Source organism: Euleptes europaea, chromosome 5 (assembly GCF_029931775.1).
Source record: "Euleptes europaea isolate rEulEur1 chromosome 5, rEulEur1.hap1, whole genome shotgun sequence".
NCBI lineage: Eukaryota > Metazoa > Chordata > Lepidosauria > Squamata > Sphaerodactylidae > Euleptes > Euleptes europaea.
In genome coordinates this window covers 25,614,070-25,637,859 of record NC_079316.1, presented here as the reverse complement: position 1 = coordinate 25,637,859, position 23,790 = coordinate 25,614,070, and the positions used below count along the sequence as shown (strand labels likewise).

Here is a 23,790-nt window from a genome sequence, read left to right as displayed (position 1 = left end):
ACACAGGGCTACCTTTGAAGATGCAAGTCACAATTTGCTGTGTGTTTTTTCTTAAAGGAAAAAAACAGATGAAATGAAAAATATCACGCCATATTAAATGATTCAAAATGTATACTGGGAGTGGCAGGATCATGAATAATGCAACGGAGACCCGGGATTTTCCTCGCAAGGTCGATGAATGAAAAAGGGGAGGCTTTAAGACAGATCAGCTCATAGTCTTTCAGCGTGGCTGAGAGATCACCATCCATCTGGAGGGTTAAGGCAAGTTCAGGCGAGGCTGAGCACCCCGCTCGCTCGTCACTCCCGAGAAAAGATTACATTGAAATCTATTGGCACCAGGTTGAGTTCAGTGGGAGTCTGACAGCTGCTGGGAAGAGTTGAAGTCTGAACGTTTGATGCCAAGAGAATCGGAGTCTATTTTTGAACTCCACTTCCACATCCTGAAGGAATGGTTATCAAAGGCAAAGAGAGGCGATGAACAATACCCCAGGCAGCCAATGCAGAGAACAGGACCCTACTTTATTTATATCATTCAAATGACTGGGATTTCTTACAAAATGGCTTGAAAGGAGACGGTCTGTTTGTAGAAGATGAATGTGAGTATTGCCAAAAGGGGGAAGTGAAAAAACCCTCTTTCAAATCATTTCTGCCTTTAGTAACGATGATTTGATTTCCCCTTAAACTGACAATAGCTATTGTAAGAGACGGGTGGTTTGAAGAGTGCATGGGCTGCTGCTGACTCTGGGAATGCAACTTTTTCTTGTCTTTGTTTTTAAGTCTGTCCAAAGCGGTTTCAGCTCAGGGTCTGCAGTGAACTGAAAGCCCGGGAACAAATAAAACCCACGGCCTCATGTATCCATTACAGATTTAGCACTGTTTAACTGCATCTCAGTGGTGCCTAATCTTCAGCAGAGCAATTTTATTTTTAGCATTTCCAGTGCCTGGTACAGAAATATACCCTGGTTAGCTTCTCCCCCCCTCCCAACTGGGAAGTAAATAGCAAAATTATGATTTAGTGCTACTCATAATCAATTATGCAGGCACGGCAACTTTGACAGACAGCCTAGCTGAAGCCTGCAGCTACGCTTATTTAGAAGGGCAATTGCTAATTATGTATAGCAAAATAGTGTTAGACTGGGAAAATTCGAAAATTAGGCACAGTTAGAACAAACAGAACATAGGCAGAATGCAAGAAAGGGTAAATCCTAACTCATAAATGTGGTTTTCTCTGCGGGATTGATCAGATCTGTTACTTGTGCTGTTTTTAAATACTGAGGGTGCAGGCAGACGTTTACAGCCTTGGTTTTCAAACCATACTGTGGGGTTATTTCATTATGCTATAAACTTAGTGGTTGAAATAAGTCTGGATAACACACTTTAAATGTGATTTATTTTGTAATGGAAACAATACCCGTAAGCACTTGCTTATTTCTGGCATACTCCATAGGACCTAAGTTTCTGTGTGCATGCGTGTGTGGGAGTGAGTGAGTGGCATGCTTGCATACCCACAGCTTGGTCATAAGTGTGCATATAAAGTTAGACATAAATGACTTCTCCTTGCTTTATGCTCAACATCGTAACCACGCTTTGTGGGGAGGAAATGCACCAGCGTGTGGGTTTATTAAATGTAATAACCTTACCTAGGCATGTGTCATTTTGAAGTGTATCTGCTGAGTTAATGTTGGATTCTGTGCGCAGGATCACAGTTTTCTTCAGCTCTGCACCCCTTACTTGAACTCTGTTGTTTTTTCTATGTACAGCAGATCAGCCTGTTATCTTAATTTTGCAAGGCGCAAGTTGAGCTGACAGTGACTGAGCTGACTTGGTTTCCAGGTGTGGAGCTGTGTTGGTCTGCAGTAGAGGACTAAGAGTTGAGTCCAGTAGCACCTTAGAGACCGACACAATTTCCAGGGTATAAGCTTTCCAGAGACAAAGCTCCCTTTGATCTCCATTACTTCTGGTATCTGACAAAGAGAGCATTGCTATCAAAAGCTCATACCCTGGGAATCTTGTTGGTGCTACTGGACTCGAATCTTGCTGAGCTAACTTGGGACGGAGATGAGATCTGAGCCCAGGATTTATCTGACAAGTCATACTCTTAGCCCATACAGCGTGCCGGTTCCCAGGTTATCAACTACAGTCAGCATTTGTTCATGAAAACCAGAGCTTCTGTGCAAACAACATCAGTCTTGTTCTGACTGATCTTATGTGGCTCTCGAGCCCGAGAAGCTGTTTCAAACTGTTCTCGCAACAGAGCTAGATGTTCTACATATATTTTATATTCAGAATCCAAATCTATAAACTGCAGCTCTGCTTCACGTGTGTACCTTCCCCTCCGTCATTTTCCTGTAGAAATCATTCACTGCGAACCAGTCGTCATAACTCTAACACTAACCTCTTCAAACTTCTTTTAAAATCCATCTACTAAAATTGGTATCCTGATGTGCTCTGCTTATATATGCAAGTTTATTCCACATACACACAGACCTCTACACCAGGCATACTTCTTCCTTCCAGTTGCACTGGAAGGAAGAGTGAATAATGAGCATGTTTGGTGTTAATGTATACAGGTTTGTATTTGTACTGGGTATGTGTGCATTTGCATTGAAAGGGAAGAGGGTTTGGCATTAGCCTGGCAGGCAATGGAATAGAATTTGTATGTCAAGTCGAAAAAACAAATCAGTCCAGGCAAAGCATAGCTCTCAAGCTGATTCCAATAGGATAGGTTTATGCGTGTGCTTAATATTTCGTCAAAGTCAATGGAACGTAAAGGACTTTGCTTAACTTGAGCTAGATTGAGCCCTGTCAGTTTTTACAAGCCACAAGCTCTAGACTTCTGCTGTAGTCGCACACAGTGTTCTTCTTCTTCAGAGAGCTGGAACCCAAAGCTTGTAACTCAGAGCTTTACTACTTGGTCTGAAGGATCAACTGGTAATACCTCATGGATTCAGCCCCTACACAGTTCTTTGAAGCACAGTTTGTGTGAACAGTAGGGTTGCCAGCTCCAGGCTGGGAAACACCTGGAGATTTTGGGGGTGGAGCCTAAGGAGGATGAGGTTTGGGGAGGGGAGGGACTTTAATGGGGTATCATGCCATACAGTCCACCTTCCAAAGCAGCCATTTTCTCCAGGTGAATTGATCTCTGTCACTTAGGGCTGCCAGGTCCCTCTTCACCACAGGTGGGAGGTTTTGGGGGCAGAGCCTGAGGAGGGTGGGGTTTGGGGAGGGGAAGGACTTCAATGCCATAGAGTCCAATTGCCAAAGCGGCCATTTTTCTCCAGGTGATCTGATCTCTATCAGTTGGAGATCAGTTGTAATAGCAGGAGATCTCCAGCTACCACCTGGAGGTTAAAGAAATGGGCGGCACGAGAGGCTCAAAAATATAAACCACACTGGAATTTCAACACATAACATATATTCAAAATAAAGCATTACATCATGCAAGAACCAAAAGAAATTACAGTCATGCTCGACTCAAACATAAACGAATAAGCCCAAAGAAGCACTGGCTTTCAAAATGAGGCGGGACCTTCCTGTCCAATATGTCTCTGAATATTGAAAATAACGGAAGTCCGTAGAAAATCAAAAAATAAAATCCAACGGAAAAAACGATGTACAATAGGAGAAGGAGGAAGGAGAACGTGTGCCTAGTCGCTGGTGCATTTTTCAAAAGGTTTTCATCAGCTCCAAGAGAAATAAAGCAACCTCAGCTTTTAAATCCATTTGGTGATAAGCTGGTTGTCAATTAGACCGTCAGGCTGTGAAATATACAAGGCATTACATTGTCACAACAAATACATACATAGTTCAAGTGAACAGACCCAAATTGAAGAAAACAGGCTTACCAAATGCGTCTTAATGAAACTCAATAGCGCATTATCTAAGAAGTCAGCGGTGAGAGGCCAACAGGAAGAAAGTTTTTATATGGTAACCAATCAGCTCAAACTAGTCCTTAAAGGGACATGTTGTAGAAAACAGATATAGGACATCAGGAATATGGAATATTAGCTAAATCACACAAAACATGATAGATCGAACTCATTATTCAAACCCTTAGGGATAAGAGTTTGAAAGGCATAAATTAAGCGGGACTCTTGCTGAAGTAATATTTTCTTAGTATCTTGTATGTGAAAAGGTTTTGGTTTGAACTGCCAAAGAACAAAAAATAATAGATCTGTGTCCGAATGGCTTGCTTGTATGTAGTGTTGCACAAGTGGTGCCTCTAAATTACGTGCGCGTTTTTTCATCGTTTTTTACATCGTTTTTTCCGTTGGATTTTATTTTTTGATTTTCTATGGACTTCCGTTATTTTCAATATTCAGAGACATATTGGACGGGAAGGTCCCACTAGGGCTGTCAAAAAAAAAAAATTCGGTACAGTTCGGATTCGGCCGAATTTGGCCCTTGTGGGTTCGGTACGTGCCGAAGTCCGAACTCCCCCACTTCGGATCCGTTCAATTCGGCGGGAATTCAAAGTTCGGGAAAAAAATTCGGCCGAATAAAGCCATTAAAAACACAACCGCGCCTTTCCGCGGCTCTGGGGGGGGCATTTTTGGGCTTAGAGGTCCCAAACTTTCAGCAGAGCTTCAAAGGACGTATATTGAAAGACTCCCCAAGTTTTGTAAAGATTGGGTCAGGGGGGGCTGAGATATGGGCCCTGAAAGGGGTCCCCCCACCCTTAATGTGGATCTCTCCGCAGAGCTTGCCGCCCACGCACAAAGCTCCCGGCCCGACAAACAGCTGATGAGAGCAAGGGCGGGGCAGGTGCTAAAAACTTTGGAAAGCAACACAACTGCAGAGCAACCCCTTTGCAAATATGCAAAGGGCGGGGCAGGTGTGAAGAATTTTGCAAAACAATACAACTGCAAAGCAACACAAGCACGCAATGCAAAACCTTTGCAACAGTGCATAGCAACACCTGACACCTGGGAGTTTGCATACCATGGAAAGGGACAGAGGCAGCTAGCTATGCATAATGAGCAGGAGGGGGTGGAATGTCTCCTTTTGCATTGGACTTGGGACCAGGCAGATGCATTCTTTAAGTCACCATTTGAAAACCAGTTTTGAGCAAGCATCAATAACCTAACTGATCTTATGAATGAGGAAAAACCTGAAGAATAAAAATGAAGCCCCCCCTCAAACCAGGGAGAGAGAGACTGGAGGGGGAACACACACCCCAGGCAGAACCGGCAAAAGCCCCCTTTGGCTTCCCCCCCCCACCCACAGAAACTGCTCCCTCCCCACACACACACACAGACTCTGCTTTCCCCCACACACACACACAGAAAAGAAAAAATATAGATTAAAGCCCCCAAAGGGGTCTTACTGTGGCTGTCTTCTGTTCCAGCAGGAGGGGCTGGGAGGCTGGGTAATCCAATATGATTCCATTTGTATCCAATATAAGATCCATATTTATGCATCTCTCGAGGGTGATCCATTCATCCCAATAGGGGAAAGGGGAAAGCCCATATCTCGGGGGGCCCTGACCCAATGTTTACAAAACTTGGGTGGTCTCTTAAAAAACCTTGACTGAAGCTCCGCCGAAAGTCTGGGATCGGCACACCCAAAAATGTGCCCCCTGCAGCCATGGAAAGAGAAAAGGGGGGAGCCAATATTTCAGCCCCCACTGAACCCATCTTTACAAAACTTGGGTGGTCTCTTAAGAGGGATTCTCTGAAGCTATGACAAAGGTTTGGGGGCTGAACCCCCCAAAAAGCGCCCCCTGCAGCCACGAAAATGGAAAAGGGGGAGAGGAAAAAGGGGTGGAGCCCATATCTCGGGGGGCCCTGACCCAATGTTTACAAAACTTGGGGGATATCTTAAGAAGCCTAGTCTGATGCTCCGCTGAAAGTTTGGGGTCGGCACACCCAAAAATGCGCCCTCTGCAGCCATGGAAAGAAAAAAGGGGGGGAGCCCATATCTCGGGACCCCCTGACCCAATGTTTACAAAACTTGGGGGGTCTCTTAAAAAAACCTGTCTGAATATCCCCTGAAAGTTTGGGGTCGGTACCCCAAAAAATGCGCCCCCTGCAGCCACGGAAAGGAGCGAATGTGCATAAGCACCCCCTCACACACACATGAGGATTTCCCTCTCTCTCTCTCTTTCCCCGGCCGGCCGCACATCAGCTGATTCCTCCAGCACTCAATCCTGACTGATTGGCCAGAAGAAGACCCAGCTTGGCCACCGATTGGCCGGGGGAGGAGAATGCTGCTTACTGACGGTTATGCTGCTTACTGACGGCCGAATTGGCCGAATTTATTCGCCGAACTCCCGAACTCGCTGAATTCGGGGCCCCCGGTTGCCCGCCAGTTTTGAGTTCGGACCCGTCCGAACTAAAAACCGCCGAATCAAGGGAAATTCGGCTGATTTTCAGTTCGGGCCGAACCGAATTGACAGCCCTAGGTCCCACCTCATTTTGAAAGCCAGTGCTTCTTTGGGCTTATTCGTTTATGTTTGAGTCGAGCATGACTGTAATTTCTTTTGGTTCTTGCATGATGTAATGCTTTATTTTGAATATATGTTATGTGTTGAAATTCCAGTGTGGTTTATATTTTTGAGCCTCTCGTGCCGCCCATTTCTTTAACGACGTTAAATACGGCACAGGTGTATTGTATTATTGTACCACCTGGAGGTTGGCAACCCTAGTGGAACAGCTGCAACTATAGATAAAATTGTCCTGAGGTAGCTGTGAACATCAGAAGGCAATCTGATCACGGAAGGGAGAATGAAGGGAATATATGTACACCCATTCGTTCTCTTGCACGCTGACATTCCCTTAGAGTATGCAGTATGCCAAAGAGCATTTCATGCCAACCGTCACGGTATAGGAGAAGAAATAAAGATAGATCTGATAATAAACAAGGCAACGTATTAAAAAGTACTGGTTTAGGGTCACTTCACTTAAACGTAAGGCTGTCAAATTACTATTTGAACATGAGGCTACATAATTACGTTTTGTTTTCAAATTCGGTTGTCACTGATGGTTTAAAGGCCTGACATTCATCCCTGTACTGTGTTCTTCTACGTGATACCTAGTCAGACTTCAGAAGCTAGATAGAAAAGGCCCCAAGGCTGAAACGGTTTTCCAATCCTTTGGGAATTTAGCATAGTTGTTAAGGAGGATAAACTGTGATCTGTGGAATCCCTAGCTCAAATGTCACTTCTGTCAGGAACTCACTACACCCTTAGGTTGTTTCCCCCCACCCCCACAGTCTCTAATATGGATAGGGTTGCCAGGTCCCTCTTGGCAAGCAGCGGGAGGTTTGGGGGGCAGAGCCTGAGGATGGCGGGGTTTGGGGAGGGGATGGACTTCAATGCCATAGAGTCCAATTGCCAAAGCGGCCATTTTCTCCAGGGGAACTGATCTCTGTCGGCTCAAGATCAGTTGTAATAGTGGGAAATCTCCAGCTAGTACCTGGAGTTGGCAACCCTAAATATGGAGACAATTATTTAGTTAAAATATTTGATTCTCGAATTTTCTGCTAAAAAGGGCCCAAGGCAGATCAAAGGCAGTCGTTAAAACCTTAAACAATTTATCAATAACCAATAGGATTGCCAACCGCCAGGTAATAGCTGGAGATCTCCCGCTATTACAAATTATCTCCAGCTGATAAAGATCAGTTCACCTGGAGAAAATGGCCGCTTTGGCAATTGGACTCTATGACATTGGAGTCCCTCCCCTCCCCAAACCCTGCCCTCCTCAAAATCTGCCCCAAAAACCTCCTGCCGATGGCAAAGAGGGACCTGGCAACCCTAATAGCCAATAGAAAAGAAACCAGCATATAAAACAAATAAAATAATTAACATAACTGGCCTACTTTACAGGGCTGTTGGAATAACTGTAATGATATATTTGATACACTAGCCCTGTTCTGTCATTAAGTTTGACCACGTGCACAAGATAAATGTGCTACATGTGATCCTGCCATTAAACACCAGGTCTTCTGAAAAGGGCAATGTTTGGGTTGCCAACTTCCAGATGCGGCCTGGAAATCTCCTGGAATTACAACTGATCTCCAGCTGACATAGATGAGTTCCCCTGGAGAAAATGACTGCTTTGGAGCATGGACTCTATAGCATAACATCCCTGCTAAGCTCCCTCCCCAGGCTCCACCCCTAAATCTCCAGGAATTTTCCAACCTGGAGCTGGCAACCCTAGGCAACATGCATATATTCAAGCTTTGGAACACGTGTAGAAGAAGAAGAGTTGGTTTTTATGTGCCGACTTTCTCTATTACTTAAGGAAGACTCAAACCGGCTTACAATCACCTTCCCTTCCCCTTCCCACCACAGACACCCTGTGAGGTGGGTGGGGCTAAGAGTGATTTGCCCAAGGCCACCCAGCTGGCTTCGTGTGCAGGAGCGGGAAAACAAATCCAGTTCACCAGATTAGCCTCCGCAGCTCATGTGGAGGAGTGGGGAATCAAACCCGGTTCTCCAGATCAGAGTCCACCACTCCAAACCACCGCTCTTTACTACACCACACTGGCAGATTAGTCTGTGGTCTGGGATGTATGAACCCAGATTGAAAATTCACACATTGCCCTTTTTAGTAGAAACAGATTTTCTGCATGGAAACAAACATGCAGTCAGTGCAGATCTTTCTGCATGGGTGATATGATCCCTCCCTGGGTTCAGCCCTTGACCATAACCAGACTGCTGCATTTTGATCAGGAGTTATATTCAGAGGGAGGAACTGTGTGAAAATCTTTGGAAAGCCCAGACACAGAATTGACAGCTAACAACACGTGCACTATTTTTTTTTACACTTCATAGACAGAAAAGCACTCAAGTGCATCACATATTCCACACCTGATGTTCCTTTTCATTTCCCTAGATCAAATTATCCAGGACAGTGACACATAGTGACAGCGATAGCTGCCTACAGATTCAGCGAGAAAAGACCAGTTTTTAAAATCCGTTTCCTTTTCATTCCGGGCTCTTTTGTTAGTACGACACCCGACAGCAAACAACAGTTCAAAATAATGAGAAACCACACAATAATTTTTAATAAAAGTAATTTAAAAAATAAAATAAGATAGTTGTAATATGGCATATAACTTATGTCCTATTATTCGTCATTCTTTGCGGAGGGGGAAATGAAAAGAAAATAATTGCAAGTAGCTTTCTGGAATTTAGAAAACAAACAGTGTTCAGGTACTAGCAGTCTTGCTAGATCATCGAGCCCAGCATCCTGTTTCCAGCAGTGGCCAGCCAGGATCTTGTGGGAAGATTAACTGATATTCAGAGGTACACTGCTTCTGAACATGGAGGTTCTATTTAGCTATCATGGCTGACAGCTGTTGATAGGAGGTAAAAGGGATAAGAAATTACTGTTACACCCTTTAGAATGCCCACTGTTTCACTTCCCACCCTTTGGGAAGTCTGGTGCTTTGTAGGTTTGGCTGACTGTTTTCACTTGGTCTATTAAAAAAAAAAAAGCATTCTCTCCAAGCCCAAAGTGCCAGTACTCAACTAAAGTGCAGACTGCTAATACATGTGATCAATGGCTGACAACCACCAGGTAGAGACTGGAGATCTCCCAGAATAAGAAGTGATCTCCAGGCTACAGAGATCAGTTCCCCTGGAGTAAACGGCTGCTTTGGAGAGTGGACTCAATGGCCTTACACCAAGCTGAGGTCCCTCCCCTCCCCAAACTCCCCCTCCCCAGGATCCCCCCACCCAAATACCCAGGAATTTTCCAACCTAGAATTGGCAACCCTAATTGACTGCTGTGAACAAGCATCTACTTGCCTGCAGTGGCTAAAACATGTGGGTTTTGTAAGCAACAGTCTGATTCATCAATTATTGGAAGTGGACTATTTAGGCTGGTTTGTGTTAGAACAGCTAAATCCTGTGAAATGCATACATTATTTGAATCAAGCACATTTGCCTGACAATGTAAAATTAACGTTGTTTCTTCTGGTCATAGAGAAGAGGAAAGCATTACAAAGGGCATTCCCGTTCTGTTCTTTTAGGATTTATATAGCACATTCAGTGTTCAAAGCCGGAGATCTCCTGCTATTACAACTATTCTCCAGACAAAAAAGATCAGTTCACCTGGAGAAAATGGCTGCTTTGGCAATTCTATGGCATTGAAGTTCCTCCCCTCACCAAACCCTGCCCTCCTCAGGCTCTACCCCAAAAACCTCTCACCGGTGGTGAAGAGGGACCTGGCAACCCTTGGCAACATGCGTATTTTTCAGTTTCAGAATATTCATGCCAGACCCTAGATCAGGGGTGGGGAACCTCCGGCCTGGGGGCTGGAAGCGGCCCGCAAGCTCATTTTAAATAGCCCCTGGCCCGCCTGCCAAGGCTGGTAGTACCACGGCCCGCCTGCCGAGGCCAGGAGCTCCACGGAGCTAGCTGCCGCTAGCCAGGGCCTCCTCTCAGGCTTTGCTGGGAGGCAGGAGTGCACGCCAGCCCTGAACCTCCCTCCCCCTCCCCCTCCCAGCTTGCCTGTGTGGCGGGGCAATCCCCCGGCCGCACCCCTGTGCTGCGGACTAATGCTGCTGGGGCGGCCAAGACTCGTGCTGCTGGGCCTCGCCGGCCTGCGCGGTGGCAGCACAGCTGGCTTGGTGGGGCCCTACATAGCCCTCCCCCTGCTCAGCCCCTCCGCAGCCAGCGCTGAGGGGGCGGCCGAGATTGGTGCTGCCGGGGCCTTGCTGGCCTGCGCGCTGCCTGCCCCTCCAGCTCGGTGGACTCCTGTATAGCCCGTCTGAAGGGGGTGGGTGTGGGGGAGGTGGCGGCGAGGCCTGGGCGGGCGGGGGATCCTTCTCCTCCTGCTGCTTGCCCCGGGCACGTGGGAGGCAGCAGGGCCCAGCCCGGCTCGTAGACGCGCCAAGAGCCCGGCCAGGAGCTCCGTGGGAGTGGCCGGCTCCGCCCCAGCGCACCCACTCCTGTGTTCTGCCACACCACGCCGCTCCCTTCCCCCTGGCCAGGCAGAGCCTGCGGCCTTCGCCCCGCCATCGAGTCCCTCCGGACAGGCAGGCAGGCAGGCAGGATGTGGCCCTGGGCGCTGCTGTTGCTGGAGCACAGCCAGCTTGCCCGAAGTGCCATCCCTGTGGGGTGCTGCTGGCCAGGGACCGTGGCTCGGCGCCATCGGGGCAACCCGCCACTCCTGTCCCCCCCTCCAGGCAGCCTGAACCGGTGGCTGGGGGGGCCCTTTAAACAGATCTGCGCCTCCCAGCTGTTTAAAGGGCCCCCAACGCGCCTTCAGGGAAGCCCCCTGAAGGCGCGCGGGGGGCCCTTTAAACAAGCCCCTCTGCGCTGTCTGCGCAGGCAGCGCAGAGGGTGCTTGCCAGCCCCCTGCCAGCCCTTCTGGGAGTCCCGGCAGGGCTGGGGGGGGCTTTAAATAGATCTGTGCCTCCCGGCCAAGAGGCACAGATCTATTTAAAGGGCCCGCCGCGCACCTCCAGGGAAGCTCCCTGGAGGAGCGCGGGGGGACTTCAAACAGATCTGCGCCTCCCAGCCGGGAGGCACAGATCTATTTAAAGCCCCCCAAAGCCCTGCCGGGACTCCCGGCAGGGCTGGCGGCAGGCTGGCAAAGACCCTCTGCGCTGTCTGCGCAGGCAGCGCAGAGGGTTTCCAGACCACCCCCAGCCCTGCCGGGACTCCCGGCAGGGCTGGCGGGGGGCTGGCAAGACCCAGCAAACTTCCACGGCTGAATGGGAATGCAAACCCGGGTCTCTGAGATCCTAGACTGACATTCTTACCACTGCACTATTTATGTAATAAATAAAATGCAAATACACACACACACACAAGTCTGCCCCCTGTCTGTGGATACTGTATCTGCAGATGGGGGCAGATTGACCCCCCCATAGGTTTTTCTGAAGACTCAGGGGACCCCCTGGGTCAGCAGAAAAATCTGAAACTTAAAAAAACAAACATGGGAGGTTTAAATCCCTCCAAAACAAAAACAAAAAGCATTCTCTATGCATGCACAGAGAACTCACCTACCATTGAGAGGGGGTTGCTGCCTCAGTGGGCTCAGCAATGGGTGGGAGGGATTTCCCCTGTGTGTTTCGCAGGCCCCCACTTGTATGGAATATTTGTGTTTTATAACTGTTATTGCTGTACATCTTGCTGTAGGTAGCAAATATGCTTCTTATTTATTGGGTTTTTTTTTGTTTTGTTTTGTTTAGCCGATGCCTGACCTTTGGTCTCTTGGCCCCTTACATGGACTATTAAGTTGGTACAGTGGAATTTTTATCCGCAGTGCACTTGTTTTTGAAGAAACTAGTTGTTATACTAGTTTCCTCTGAGGATTGCTGTCAGATTTGATGGGACCACAACAAAAATGATTTTTGCCATTCCCAATCCCTACAAATTTTGAAACCAACCAGCGTTGTTCTTGGCTTCTGTCCCAGTTTCCTGCTGCCTAACTACCCTTCCCAACCTGATCATTCAATGCTTCCACTTGAAACAGCATCTGGAGTCCATTTGAGCTTCGTGTTCTCCACTGACTTCTAATCACCTCATTCACTGGGCTGGGAGTTTTCTCTAGGTTTGGGGACTCGACTGGTACACCCCCTAGGCCAATCCATCCCCAGAAACTAAGCTAGCTTTCTACCAGATTTACTCACTTGAAGTCTTACCGTTTATAGGCTACGGTCTGGCAGTGATTTTTTTTAGGTGTGATGGAAGGACCGTACAGTTGGCTTCTGCTACCCATGCCGCTCCCAGAGTGCTATTCCATTATGCAAACCCCTTGAAGTTCCTTCTCCCCTCCCTCGGCCTTGCTCCTATTTTTTTCTTCAGGGAGTCCATTTAGGGAGCCCATGGCTCCAGTCTCCAGATTTAAATATCTACAGTAGAGCTGTCGATTCGGTTCGGCCTGAACCGAAAAACAGCCGAATTTCCCCTGATTCAGTGGTTTTTAGTTCGGGACGGACCAAACTCAAAAATGGCGGGAAAACGGGGGAGCCGAATTCAGCGAGTTTGGGAGTTCACAAATAAATTCAGCAAATTCGGGGCGCAGCAGCATAACTGTCAGTAAGCAGCATTCTCCCCCGGCCAATCGATGGCCAAGCTGGGTCTTCTTCTGGCCAATCAGTCAGGATTGAGTACTGGAGGAATCAGCTGCTGCGCGGCCCGGCCGGGGAGAGAAAGAGAGAGAAATCCTCGTGGGGGGTGTGTGCACATTCGCTCCTTTCCGTGGCTGCAGGGGGTGCATTTTTGGGGGTAGAGACCCCAAACTTTCAGCAGAGCTTCAGACAAGCCTTCTTAAGAGACCCCCCCAAGTTTTGTAAACATTGGGTCAGGGGGTCCCAAGATATGGGCTCCACCGCTTTTCCCTCCCCCCTTTTCCATTTCCGTGGCTGCAGGGGGTGCTTTTTGGGGGGTGCAGCCCCCAAACTTTCAACATAGCTTCAGACAAGCCTTCTTAAGAGACCCCCAAGTTTTGTAAAGATGGGTTCAGTGGGGGCAGAAATATGGGCTCCCCTCCTTTTCTCTTTCCGTAGCTGCAGGGGGTGCATTTTTGTGGGTGCAACCCCCAAACATTCAGCATAGCTTCAGACGAGCCTTCTTAAGAGACCCCCCAAGTTTTATAAACATTGGGTCAGGGGGTCCCGAGATATGGGCTTTCCCCTTTTCCCTATTGGGATGAATGGATCACCCGATCCTGTATGCATCTCCAGAGCGGCAAATCCAAGGCAAAACCTCCCGTGCTTAAATAGAATCATATTGGATTACCCATTCCTCCCAGCCCCTCCTGATGGAACAGAAGACAGCCACAGTAAGACCCCTTTGGGGGCTTTAATCTATAATTTTTCTCCTGTGAGTGTGGGGGGGGAGCAGAGTCTGTGTGTGTGTGTGTGGTGACGGAGCAGTTTCTGTGGGTGGGGGAAGCCAAAGGGGGCTTTTGCCCATTCTGCCTGGGGTGTGTGTGCCCCCGAGTCTCTATTTTGATGCTTGCTCAAAACTGGTTTTCAAATGGTGACTTAAAGAATGCATTTGCCTGGTCCCGACTCGAGTCCGATGCAAAAGGGGAAATTCCACCCCCTCCTGCTCATTATGCATAGCTAGCTGCCTCTGTCCCTTTCCATGGTTTGCAAACTCCCAGGTGTCAGGTGTTGCTTTGCATGGTTGCAAACGTGTTGCTTTGCATGGTTGTGTTGCTTTGCAGTTGTGTTGCTTTGCAAACTTCTTAGCACCTGCCCCGCCCTTGCTCCCCACAGCTCAGCTGTTTGTCGGGGCTGCGTGGGCGGCAAGCTCTGCTCAGAGATGCACATTAAGGGTGGGGGACCCCTTTCGGGGCCCATATCTCAGCCCCCCCCCCACCCAATCTTTACAAAACTTGGGGGGTCTGGGAAGAAGGGTCCTTTGAATCTCCACTGAAAGTTTGGAACCTCTACCCCCAAAAATGCCCCCCGGAGCCGCGGAAAGGCGCAGTTGTGTTTTTAATGGCTTTATTTGGCCGAATTTTTTTCCCGAACTTTGAATTCGCGCCAAATTGCAGGGACCCAAAGTAGGGGAGTTCGGACTTCGGCATATCCCGAATCCAGACGGGCCAAATTCGGCCAAATCCGAACTATACCGAATTTTTTTTTTCAACAGCCCTAATCTACAGATTTGGCCACATTAAGAATTACATATATTGATTTACTTTATATGTATACCGGCTTCAAACGTTTGGAGAAAGTTTAGGAAGCTCTGTGAGAGGCAGTCACGCCCATCCATAGGGTTGCCAACCTCCAGGTACTAGCTGGAGATCTCCTGCTATTACAACTGAACTCCAGCCGATAGAGATCAGTTCACCTGGAGAAAATGGCTGCTTTGGCAATTGAACTCTATAGCATTGAAGTCCCTCCCCTCCCCAAACCCCACCCTCTTTTTAAAAAGATAGGATTAGGAAGCTCCACCCCAAAAACCTCCCGCCGGTGGCAAAGAGGGACCTGGCAACCCAATTCTCCACTTTACTACAGCCCCATCCCACATGTATTTTGATTATGCAGGACCTATGATCCCCAGCACAGTCTTTTTGGTGGTCAAAGGGGGCATTTTCTTCCCTTTGCATCAGCTGAAGATCTTGTTGTATCCAGCTCCTTTTCTTGGTTTTTCAGGTATAGTTTCTGGTATAGTTTTTTTAAAGGATAAATTAGCCATTGTTATTGGGCATTCATGTTTAATTTCTAAAAGGAGAGATGGCCAGACTAAAGCACACTTGGAAGCTACACCCTTCTATATTATAAGCCTTGACAATAGTAACAGCTTCTGGGGCTCTAAGTAGCCACAGCAGCACAGCTGGTGTTACAGAAATCAAAGTCCACGTTTCCATGAGGTATTGGCCCAAATAATTTTTATCTACTATATTCATACAAACTTTACATAGATAGGGCCCTCAAAGTGCTGGTACTTTGTTTTCCTTTATTTATTTAGGATGTTTGTAGGGTGTCTTTCCACTAGGGTTTCCAGGTTCCCCCTCCGGTGAGAAGTTTTGGGGGTGGGGTAGGGCTACGTGCAGCATGATTGCATCACTTCTGGGTTTACCCCGGAAGCACCGCATTGCGACAGGATGCTTTAGCATTCAAACCCACAAAATGCTAGCATCACATGTGGCTGTGTCACATATGAGCCCCTCTCCAAGCCGGTTGATGGATTTGCCGGCAATTGCCCACCAATCCAAGCAACCTGGCAACCCTACTTTCCATCCTCAAGGCAACTAACAAGTAGATTAAAATGTGAAACAATTCCTGGGGTCCACAGCCAAAAAAATCCCTCTCACAGTTCCCAGCCAACCTAATATGAGTAAAGATTGGTTCCCACAGGAACGTATCCTGCAAAAATTGCTTCTGATTAGCAAGGGGAGAAAGCCTATTAACCTATTACTACACTCTTCTCATAATGCTATTGCATTTCTTGCCAACTCCTAGTTTTACAACCAGTTTCATAGTGGCGCCCTGTAAATCTGATATCCCATGTCGGTTCAATAGCCCTCTGAACACAGTGGTGGCTCTTCAGGTCCAGCTGTCTGAGTTAATTTAAGACAGGCTGTGTTGCTAAAGCTTCATCCTGCTTTGGAGATATAAACACGTCCAGCCTGACTGTGCAAAGTGGCTCTAATTGTTGTTCAGCAAAACAGAATGCCTGCGCCATGGATCTTACTGGAGATAGTGGGATTGTATTAAAGTTGATTGTGCTATAGTAGGTATATATGAGTCCTTTTTTAAAAGTAGGAAGGATTAGGAAGCATAATAAATAATATTTGCTCAGCTGTTCTGTGTTTTAAATGCTCGCATTCCCCCAGGAACCCTTGACTAGGCATTTGATTAGTCAAGGTGCTCAGGCTTTATGTATAAACTATCCAGGTTGTGTAATTAATCACTGATTTCTACACCTCTTGTAATGCAATTGAAAGTGCTGTATTTAACTAATTATTGGTTCACTGAGCCCAGCCTTTTAGAATCAGGCAGCTCTGAGCAAAAGGTAAACACTAGATAATAAATGAGTTGGCAAGAAGAGGCCCATAGGATACTTTTATGGCATGCTCCCATTAAGGAGGTGGTTGGAAGCTGACTTTTGTTCTGTCGAACGGCTCTCTGTGCCTCTACCGAAATCAGGCTTTTGTGTTTGTTTAAATCATGGCCACTAACAATTGTCCAATGTACACATGAACTGATAGGTATTGTGTGTGACTGAGCAGGTTATGCTGTACTCTGCGTGATGCTCAGTCCCATTGGGTTACTTCCACCACTCGAGGTTTCTTTTCCTTTACCCCAGAGGTACCCTCAAGTGTGCCACAGAAGATTTTAATATAGCAAGGTGACTAGTGTAGTAGATGTAGGGATTAATTCAAGAAAGGGATTTTTTTAAAGATTTGAAACAATGGAACAAATTTCAACTTAAAGTATACTAAACCAAGAAAAACAATATATGAAAAAATACAACACTAAAGCTAATGATTGCATATACCTTGTTTAGCTACAGTAGTCATTCTATTTCCATTACATTTCTATCCATCACATATTCTTTTCTTGGCTGCTCTGTTAACCAGGACTTTCGGGGTCCTCTTTTCTTAAATGTTTTCTTTATTGTCTTCTCTTCAGTTCTCCTTTGCCCAACTCCCTCTAACTGACACTGGTTTTCCCCAGCCTTAAAAATTTCAAACTTGAAACAATAAGGCATGTGCCTTACCTGCCTTATCGAGGGTTCATAGAATCATAGAGTTGGAAGGGACCACCAGGGCAGTCCTTGGCACCCCTCAGCTGGCAACCTCATTGGGGGAAAGAGACTGTGTCATCAGTGATGCCATATCACTTCATGCTACCTAACCAGATGTGATGTCATAAAATCACACAAATGCTCTAAGAATTTCCCAAATCTATATGGTTTTTACTAATCCTCGTTCAGTTTGAATCTTCTTCTAAATTCAGTCTCTCAACTGATTTTGTCCTATTCCTTTTAAATCTAGTTTGTTATTTAACCAAAGCCCACCAAATACCCTCAGGGTATTAGAATGCTGGACTTTGACAGGAGAGGCCCAGGTTCAATTCCTATGAACCCCCTCTGCAGTTATCTGGAAAGCATGAACAGCACAATCCTACATCGAATTAACCCAGTCTGGATGTAGAAGGGTGTAACTCTGATTAAGATTCCTCTGATAGTCTCTTTCATCAAAAATAAGAATAATTTCATCTCAGTGGGTACTCACCATACTATATATTGCCAGTAGGGCCAATGGAATTCAGTTTCAGGTAGCCAGCTCAAGGTTGACCCATCCTTCCGAGGTCGGTAAAATAAGTACCCAGCTTGCTGGGGTTAAAGTTTAGATGACTGGGGAAGGCGATGGCAAACCACCCCGTAAAACAGTCGGCTTAGTAAACATCAGGAAGTGACTCACCCCATGGGTCAGGAATGACCCAGTGCTTGCACAGGGGACTACTACCTTTACCTTTAGGACCTTATGTATTTCATTTCAGTGAAAATGCAGATAGATGTCATTGCTATGAATATATCTTTTGAACAAGGGGAAAGATGGAGAAGGGAGCTGGTCTTCCATGCAATAAATATATGGAGATAGGTGTTACAGTTGTGCATGTCATTCACCCCAATATACTTCATACACCCCCAAGATCACCTTACTCCACACGGCTTATGTTAACTTTACAAAAACCTGAATGACACCTATATCAGAACATAAATAAAAAGGGTGATGTGAAAATTAATATATATTCCTACGTCCTTGGGAATAGAGGTATGCAACCCAGGGTTTTGCCACACATGGGTCTTGTTTCAGATACGGAAGCACAAATAGCAATTCTCACCCTGTGTTTTCACATATCTTCAGCTGTGGGTGTGATTCACAAAGGATGCATCTCTGCCTTTAAAAGTAATGGGAGAAATAGCCCTTCCATAGAATTCATACTGTTCACACTGTTCCAGTCGTGTTTTACATTCATGCTTACATCTTCGCTACCGCTCTGACATCCTGTGAATGATGACTTTGGCCCGCCTATTAATATAAAGTTGGATCAGTATATTTCACTGCAAGTGTTTATTAAAACATATACTTCTGCTCATCTATAGGAAACAATTTTCCTACAAAGGAATGCAAATGTTGAAATCACACATTCTGGCCGCGCGTTCCAAAATATTCAATCCGCCTACATTGCAGTTCAGGAGCCGTTGAAAGATGAGGCTTCAGCTTTGCAACAGCTGTGTAAAGTAAATAGATAAAGCTATCAAGAGCTGTATTAAATTTGTACTGATCCTTATATAATTGAAGAGCCGCACTTTGAATGCTGATGATGAAGCCCTTTCAGTGGATGGATCTGGTTTATTCATGCTGTCCCATGAATATCTGTTAGAGAGTGAATGCCTTCTATCCAGTATTTCACTAATAATGCCTCTTGATAGTTCACCTGGACAGATCCTCTCTGCTTTTGCAGCAAATGCATGTGTTATACCCTTCTAAGTCAATTGAACCAGCGTGTCATAGTAGTTAATAGCAGCGGACTCTAATCTGGAGAGCCAGATTTGCTTCCCCAGTCCTCCATATGCAGCCTGCTGGGTGACCTTGGGCTAGTCACAGTTCTCTCTGAACTCTCTTAGCCCCACCTACCTCACAAGGTGTCTGTTGTGGGGAGAGGAAGGCAAGGCAATTGTAAGCCACTTTGAGACTCCTTAAATCAGGGTATAAAATCCAACTCTTCTTCTTCTCCTCCTCCTCCTCCTCCTTCTCCAATGGGCCTAGAAGGGTGTGGTTCTGCTGTTAGTTTCTGCTGCTATTACATATTCAGGCCAGGATTGAAAGAACCGGGTTTGGGGGCACATGTTTCTTGAAAAGCAGCAGCTTCCCCCCTTACCTTAGCTCCATGATATGGCGTATGGGTCTTCTGGCCATAAACACCATCACCACATACAAAAGAAAAAGGCAGACATTGTAGCCAGGATCCAAAATGCTCTTTTAGACCAGTGGCTGATCTTTCATTTAAAAAAACAACAACAAACCATGTGTTATGATAAAGAGATTTTGGAAAATAAATTTGCACGTAAGTGTGTATTGGCAGTAAGTATAGGGTGGAGAGATCTATTAATGGCTGTTAGCCAGGATAACTTCATGCCACTAGGGCGGTATTAGTGCTTCTGGGGGCCCAGGCAAAAGTCTAGGATGAGGCCCCAAAATTACTCCCTCCCCCCCACACACACACCTGGGTACACCCGAGCCACCCCAGCAAGCAGTAGCGGACATACATTTTTGGGACCCTGAAGCTTAAACTGTTATGGGGGCCTCTTCGCAACCAGCAACAAGAGGGCAACGTCCAACAAGGTCCAAAGGGAAACAGGATGCTGGCTAGATAAACTCTAGGTCTGATCTAGGTGGCCTCCTCTTGTGTTCTTAAATTTATTTATTTATTTATTACTTGTTTATTAAAATATTTGTATCCTGCCTTTCCTGCTAGCTCAAGGCAGCTTTAAATCATAATTTAAAACATAGCAATTTAAAAGCAAAAAAAAACCTCATAAAATCCCTTCTTGCAAGTGATATCTGCAGTTATCTTCCATTAAAAGCCCTGGCAAATAAAATGGCCCTTAGGTATTCGCTACCTGATGCCCTCTTACGCTCATCTGTAAGAAACAGAAGTGTCTCTTCATTCTCTTCTCTGAAGTGGCCAGGTCGCTCGCTCCCTCCCATCAAACTCACAGATTCGTGGACTGCCTTACAGGTAACAGTCGAGATAAGCCCACACAGCAGCACTTGGTTCCAACTGCTCAGGGGTATAAACAGCTTCTGATCTCCCCCCTCTGTTGCCCCTAATTTTGAGGTCACGGCAAGATGCATGGCCCAGAAAGGTTTTATTCAGGCCAGCTGCCTCCCTCTCCCTCTGCTTAGAAATTCAGTGTGATTTAGAAATGTCACACGTTGAGATACAGGTTTTCTGAAGACCTTTGCATGCAGCCTCTTAGAAGCCGATACCCTGTGTGTGGTGTTTGTGATACAGAGGACGCATTACAAAAATAAAAGGTTTACAAAAAAAAAAAAGTCCTGGTGAGAAGCAACCTGTTGCAATGAAGAACAGGAGGAAAAAATATTATACAACCACAAAATGATATTCCATAGTTAATTTTTAACATTTAACATCCAATTTGGAAGCAAAAGTGGCAGAAAACCTCCATGGGGAAGCACTGCTTATACACCTTTAGGGAACCGCTCTGGTACCCGGGGACAAAGAAAGAACTGTGTAAAGAACAATACAATATGGAGTGGAAAAGGCAACACGGCTATCCATGGCTCTAGTCAAAATGAATGCTAGTCACGATCCATACCTATTATCTCCAGGATCAGAGGAACATGCCTATTCTATTAGGTGCGGTGGAACACAGGCAGGATGGGGCTGCTGCAGTTGTCTTGTTTGTGGGCTTCCTAGAGGCACCTGGTTGGCCACTGTGTGAACAGACTGCTGGACTTGGTGGGCCTTGGTCTGATCCAGTGTGGCTTTTCTTATGTTCTTATCTTCTTAGACGGCACATCTTTAGTAAGTCACGTGACCCCAAATTGTATTGGAATTCCCATGCAATAGATTGGGCATATACACACATGGTAATTTTGTGAATATGAACAGAATAGGATTATGCACATCTGCACTTTGGTATGCCGTGAAATTTAATGAGTGTGCTTCAGTCCCATTCCAGACACTGAATCCCTGCAATATTTACCCACACTTTTAACAATACCGTTTGTATGATCTAGTTTTCTTAGAGTGATTTCACATATGGAACGTTTTTACATTTTGTCAGTATCTGGGAAATGAGCTATATGGTATAGTCGTATTCAGGCTATGTGTCTGATACACTGCATTTATAAATATGTGTCTTATCCCATGGTTACAGCTCTCTGCTTAGGACTGAACTGTTAGGCTGCAATCCTAAGAACACTTTCCTGAAGGTAAGCCCCATTGAGGAGATCTGAGTAAGATTCGGAGTAGACCAGCTTAGCACTGTTGCGCGAGTCTCCTAACTACCACCCATGGGATAAGTCATGGTTACCCATGACCTTGCTTATGCTTGCTGTAGAAATATAGAGGCTTTAATGATATGCAAGCCCACATTTGTTTTAGGTAGAAATGACTTTCAAGGTATTAGCGCTGAACAATAGGAGGAAACGGGCATTAATGTTAAACACTGCCACTTATCCCCAACAAGAAACTGTGTGGGGGACGCATATTACCATCGTGTGACATTCGGTGCTTTCCTTAATGATAATAACACTGTGATTACTTACTAGCTTAGTCACTGCAATTACCGATACATGCACATTAACTAAAACTCTTTAGAGAAGATAAAGAAATTCTCACACAAAATTGCACTCTGAGAGCTAGTTCAGAAAACCATTAATGCATCTGATATTTTTCATAAAAGCAATTAAAAATAATTTAGCTTGACATCAGTGGAACTAAATGAGATTATGAAAAACTGAAGGAACTCTCACAGTTTAATAACATAATTATACCCAGTACCTATGCTGTTCTCTTCTTCTACACAAAGTTACAAAACATTTCCCTTCCCACCACCTAAACAAAAGAGCACACGACTCTATCACTTGATCACTCTATTGTGTGTTCCTCTTGATATGCTAAAGGTTTGGAGTCTGGTGTTTGATAGCTGGATTTTATCATGGGCAGGGCATTGACTCTGTGGTAAGCTTTTGTGTAGAAGGTCCTGGGTTCAATCCCTGACACCTCTGGTTAAATTATCTGAATTGGCACATTTTGGGAAAGACCCTTCATTGCCTGAGATACCTGTAAGCTGCCAGCAGTTAGAGGACGATGCTGAGATAGACACACTTGGCTTAAAGCAACCTCCTATGCTCATATGATCTAATATCTTAGACCTTTTTCACCCATGACAGTTGTTTGTGCTTTTCCGGCATGTATAATGAAAAACTATCTGGAATGTAATTCCTTTCAATTGCTAAGGTTCATTGAGAATCCAGTGATTCTTAATGGCCACCTAGGGGGAGCTTTTACCGATCTTGCTGGGCATTCACAATTTCCTGGGTAAATTGGGAACATCCAGGATATTTAGACTGCCCATTCTCCTCACTTGGATTGGCTTCTGGCAGCCAGCTGAGGAAAACTGTGTTACACTGTACATCCCATCATGAGGATAAAATCCCAGATCCTCTATTTCTTCCCCATGCCTTTAAAAAAGTAGCACACAGTGGAATCCAAGCTAACATTAAGGAGTTGGGGGGTGTTCAATATTACTGTGTATTGGGTGCGTGGTAATGGATTGAAGGTTAAGAGCAAATGAGTTGAATCCAGCCAGCTTTTTAACACAATAGCCTTCCTTACTACGTGGCCTTCATCTATGTAGGTTTCATAGTCCCAGCGTAGTCTTTTTTGGCAGTCAAAGAGGATTCCTCTTTCACCACCTTAAAGGCTGGTTGGAGCCACTTCAGTGAACCTAAGAACATAAAAAGAGCCTGCTGGATCAGACCAGTGGTCCATCTAGTCCAGTATACTGTTTCACAGAGCATCCAAACATTGCTCTGGAGGGCCAGATGAACAGGGCAGAGAAGCCAAGGCACTCCCCTGCTGTTGCCTCCCAACACCAGTATTCAGACATTTGCTGAATCTTTGTATGGAGACTTCCTTCATATGGTCTGTTCATACATGTTTTATGTCATTCATTTATTGGCTATTAAGTGTTAATTCCATCCATTGCAAAGTAATGTGCTCAGACTGATATGAGAGGTCTGTCAGTGGTATATGATCTTTGGGGCTGTTTCATATACGCATGTGTGAATTCTTTCTGAAGCTGTAAAAGTTTCCTGGGTAGAGACTCAGTCATTTCTGTGATCCGTACAGTACCCCGTGTACTGTGGACTCCACCAGAGAAATATTAGCAGCAATAGTAATGGCGACATATTGAAACACCAATTGTCTTCTAGGCATGAACACATGAACACTTGAAGCTGCTTTACACTGAGTCAGACCACTGGTCCATAAAAGTCATTATTGCCTACTCAGACTGGCAGCTGCTCTCCAGGACCTCCAAGCAGAGGTCTTTCACATCACCTAAGGGCTCATATCTTTAACTAGACATGCCAGGGATTGAATCTGGAACCTTCTGCATGCCAAGCAGCTGCTCTACCACTGAGCCACAATGTTGAAAAGCTGACTGGATTCAAGGATAAAGTCATGTGGGCAGAGATATTTGATGTTTGAGGCAGAAAAACTACCAGTCCCTGGTAGTAAGACTAATAAAAAACACAAAGTAACCAATGTGTTTTCCTTTAATGCAGGGGTGGGGAACGTCAGTCCCAGGGGCCGTTTAAGGCC

General features: G+C 45.8%; 1 protein-coding gene across 1 annotated transcript in view; it reads left to right on the top strand.

Annotated features, from left to right (window-relative positions):
• The first annotated feature begins 245 nt into the window (after positions 1-245).
• SCHIP1 (schwannomin interacting protein 1) overlaps positions 246-23,790 on the top strand; it is a 174,433-nt gene continuing 150,888 nt past the window's right edge. The window contains exon 1 of the mRNA XM_056849458.1: positions 246-596. Coding sequence (XP_056705436.1) covers positions 591-596 — 6 coding nt within the window. The 5' untranslated portion in view covers positions 246-590. The remainder of the gene's footprint in view (positions 597-23,790) is intronic.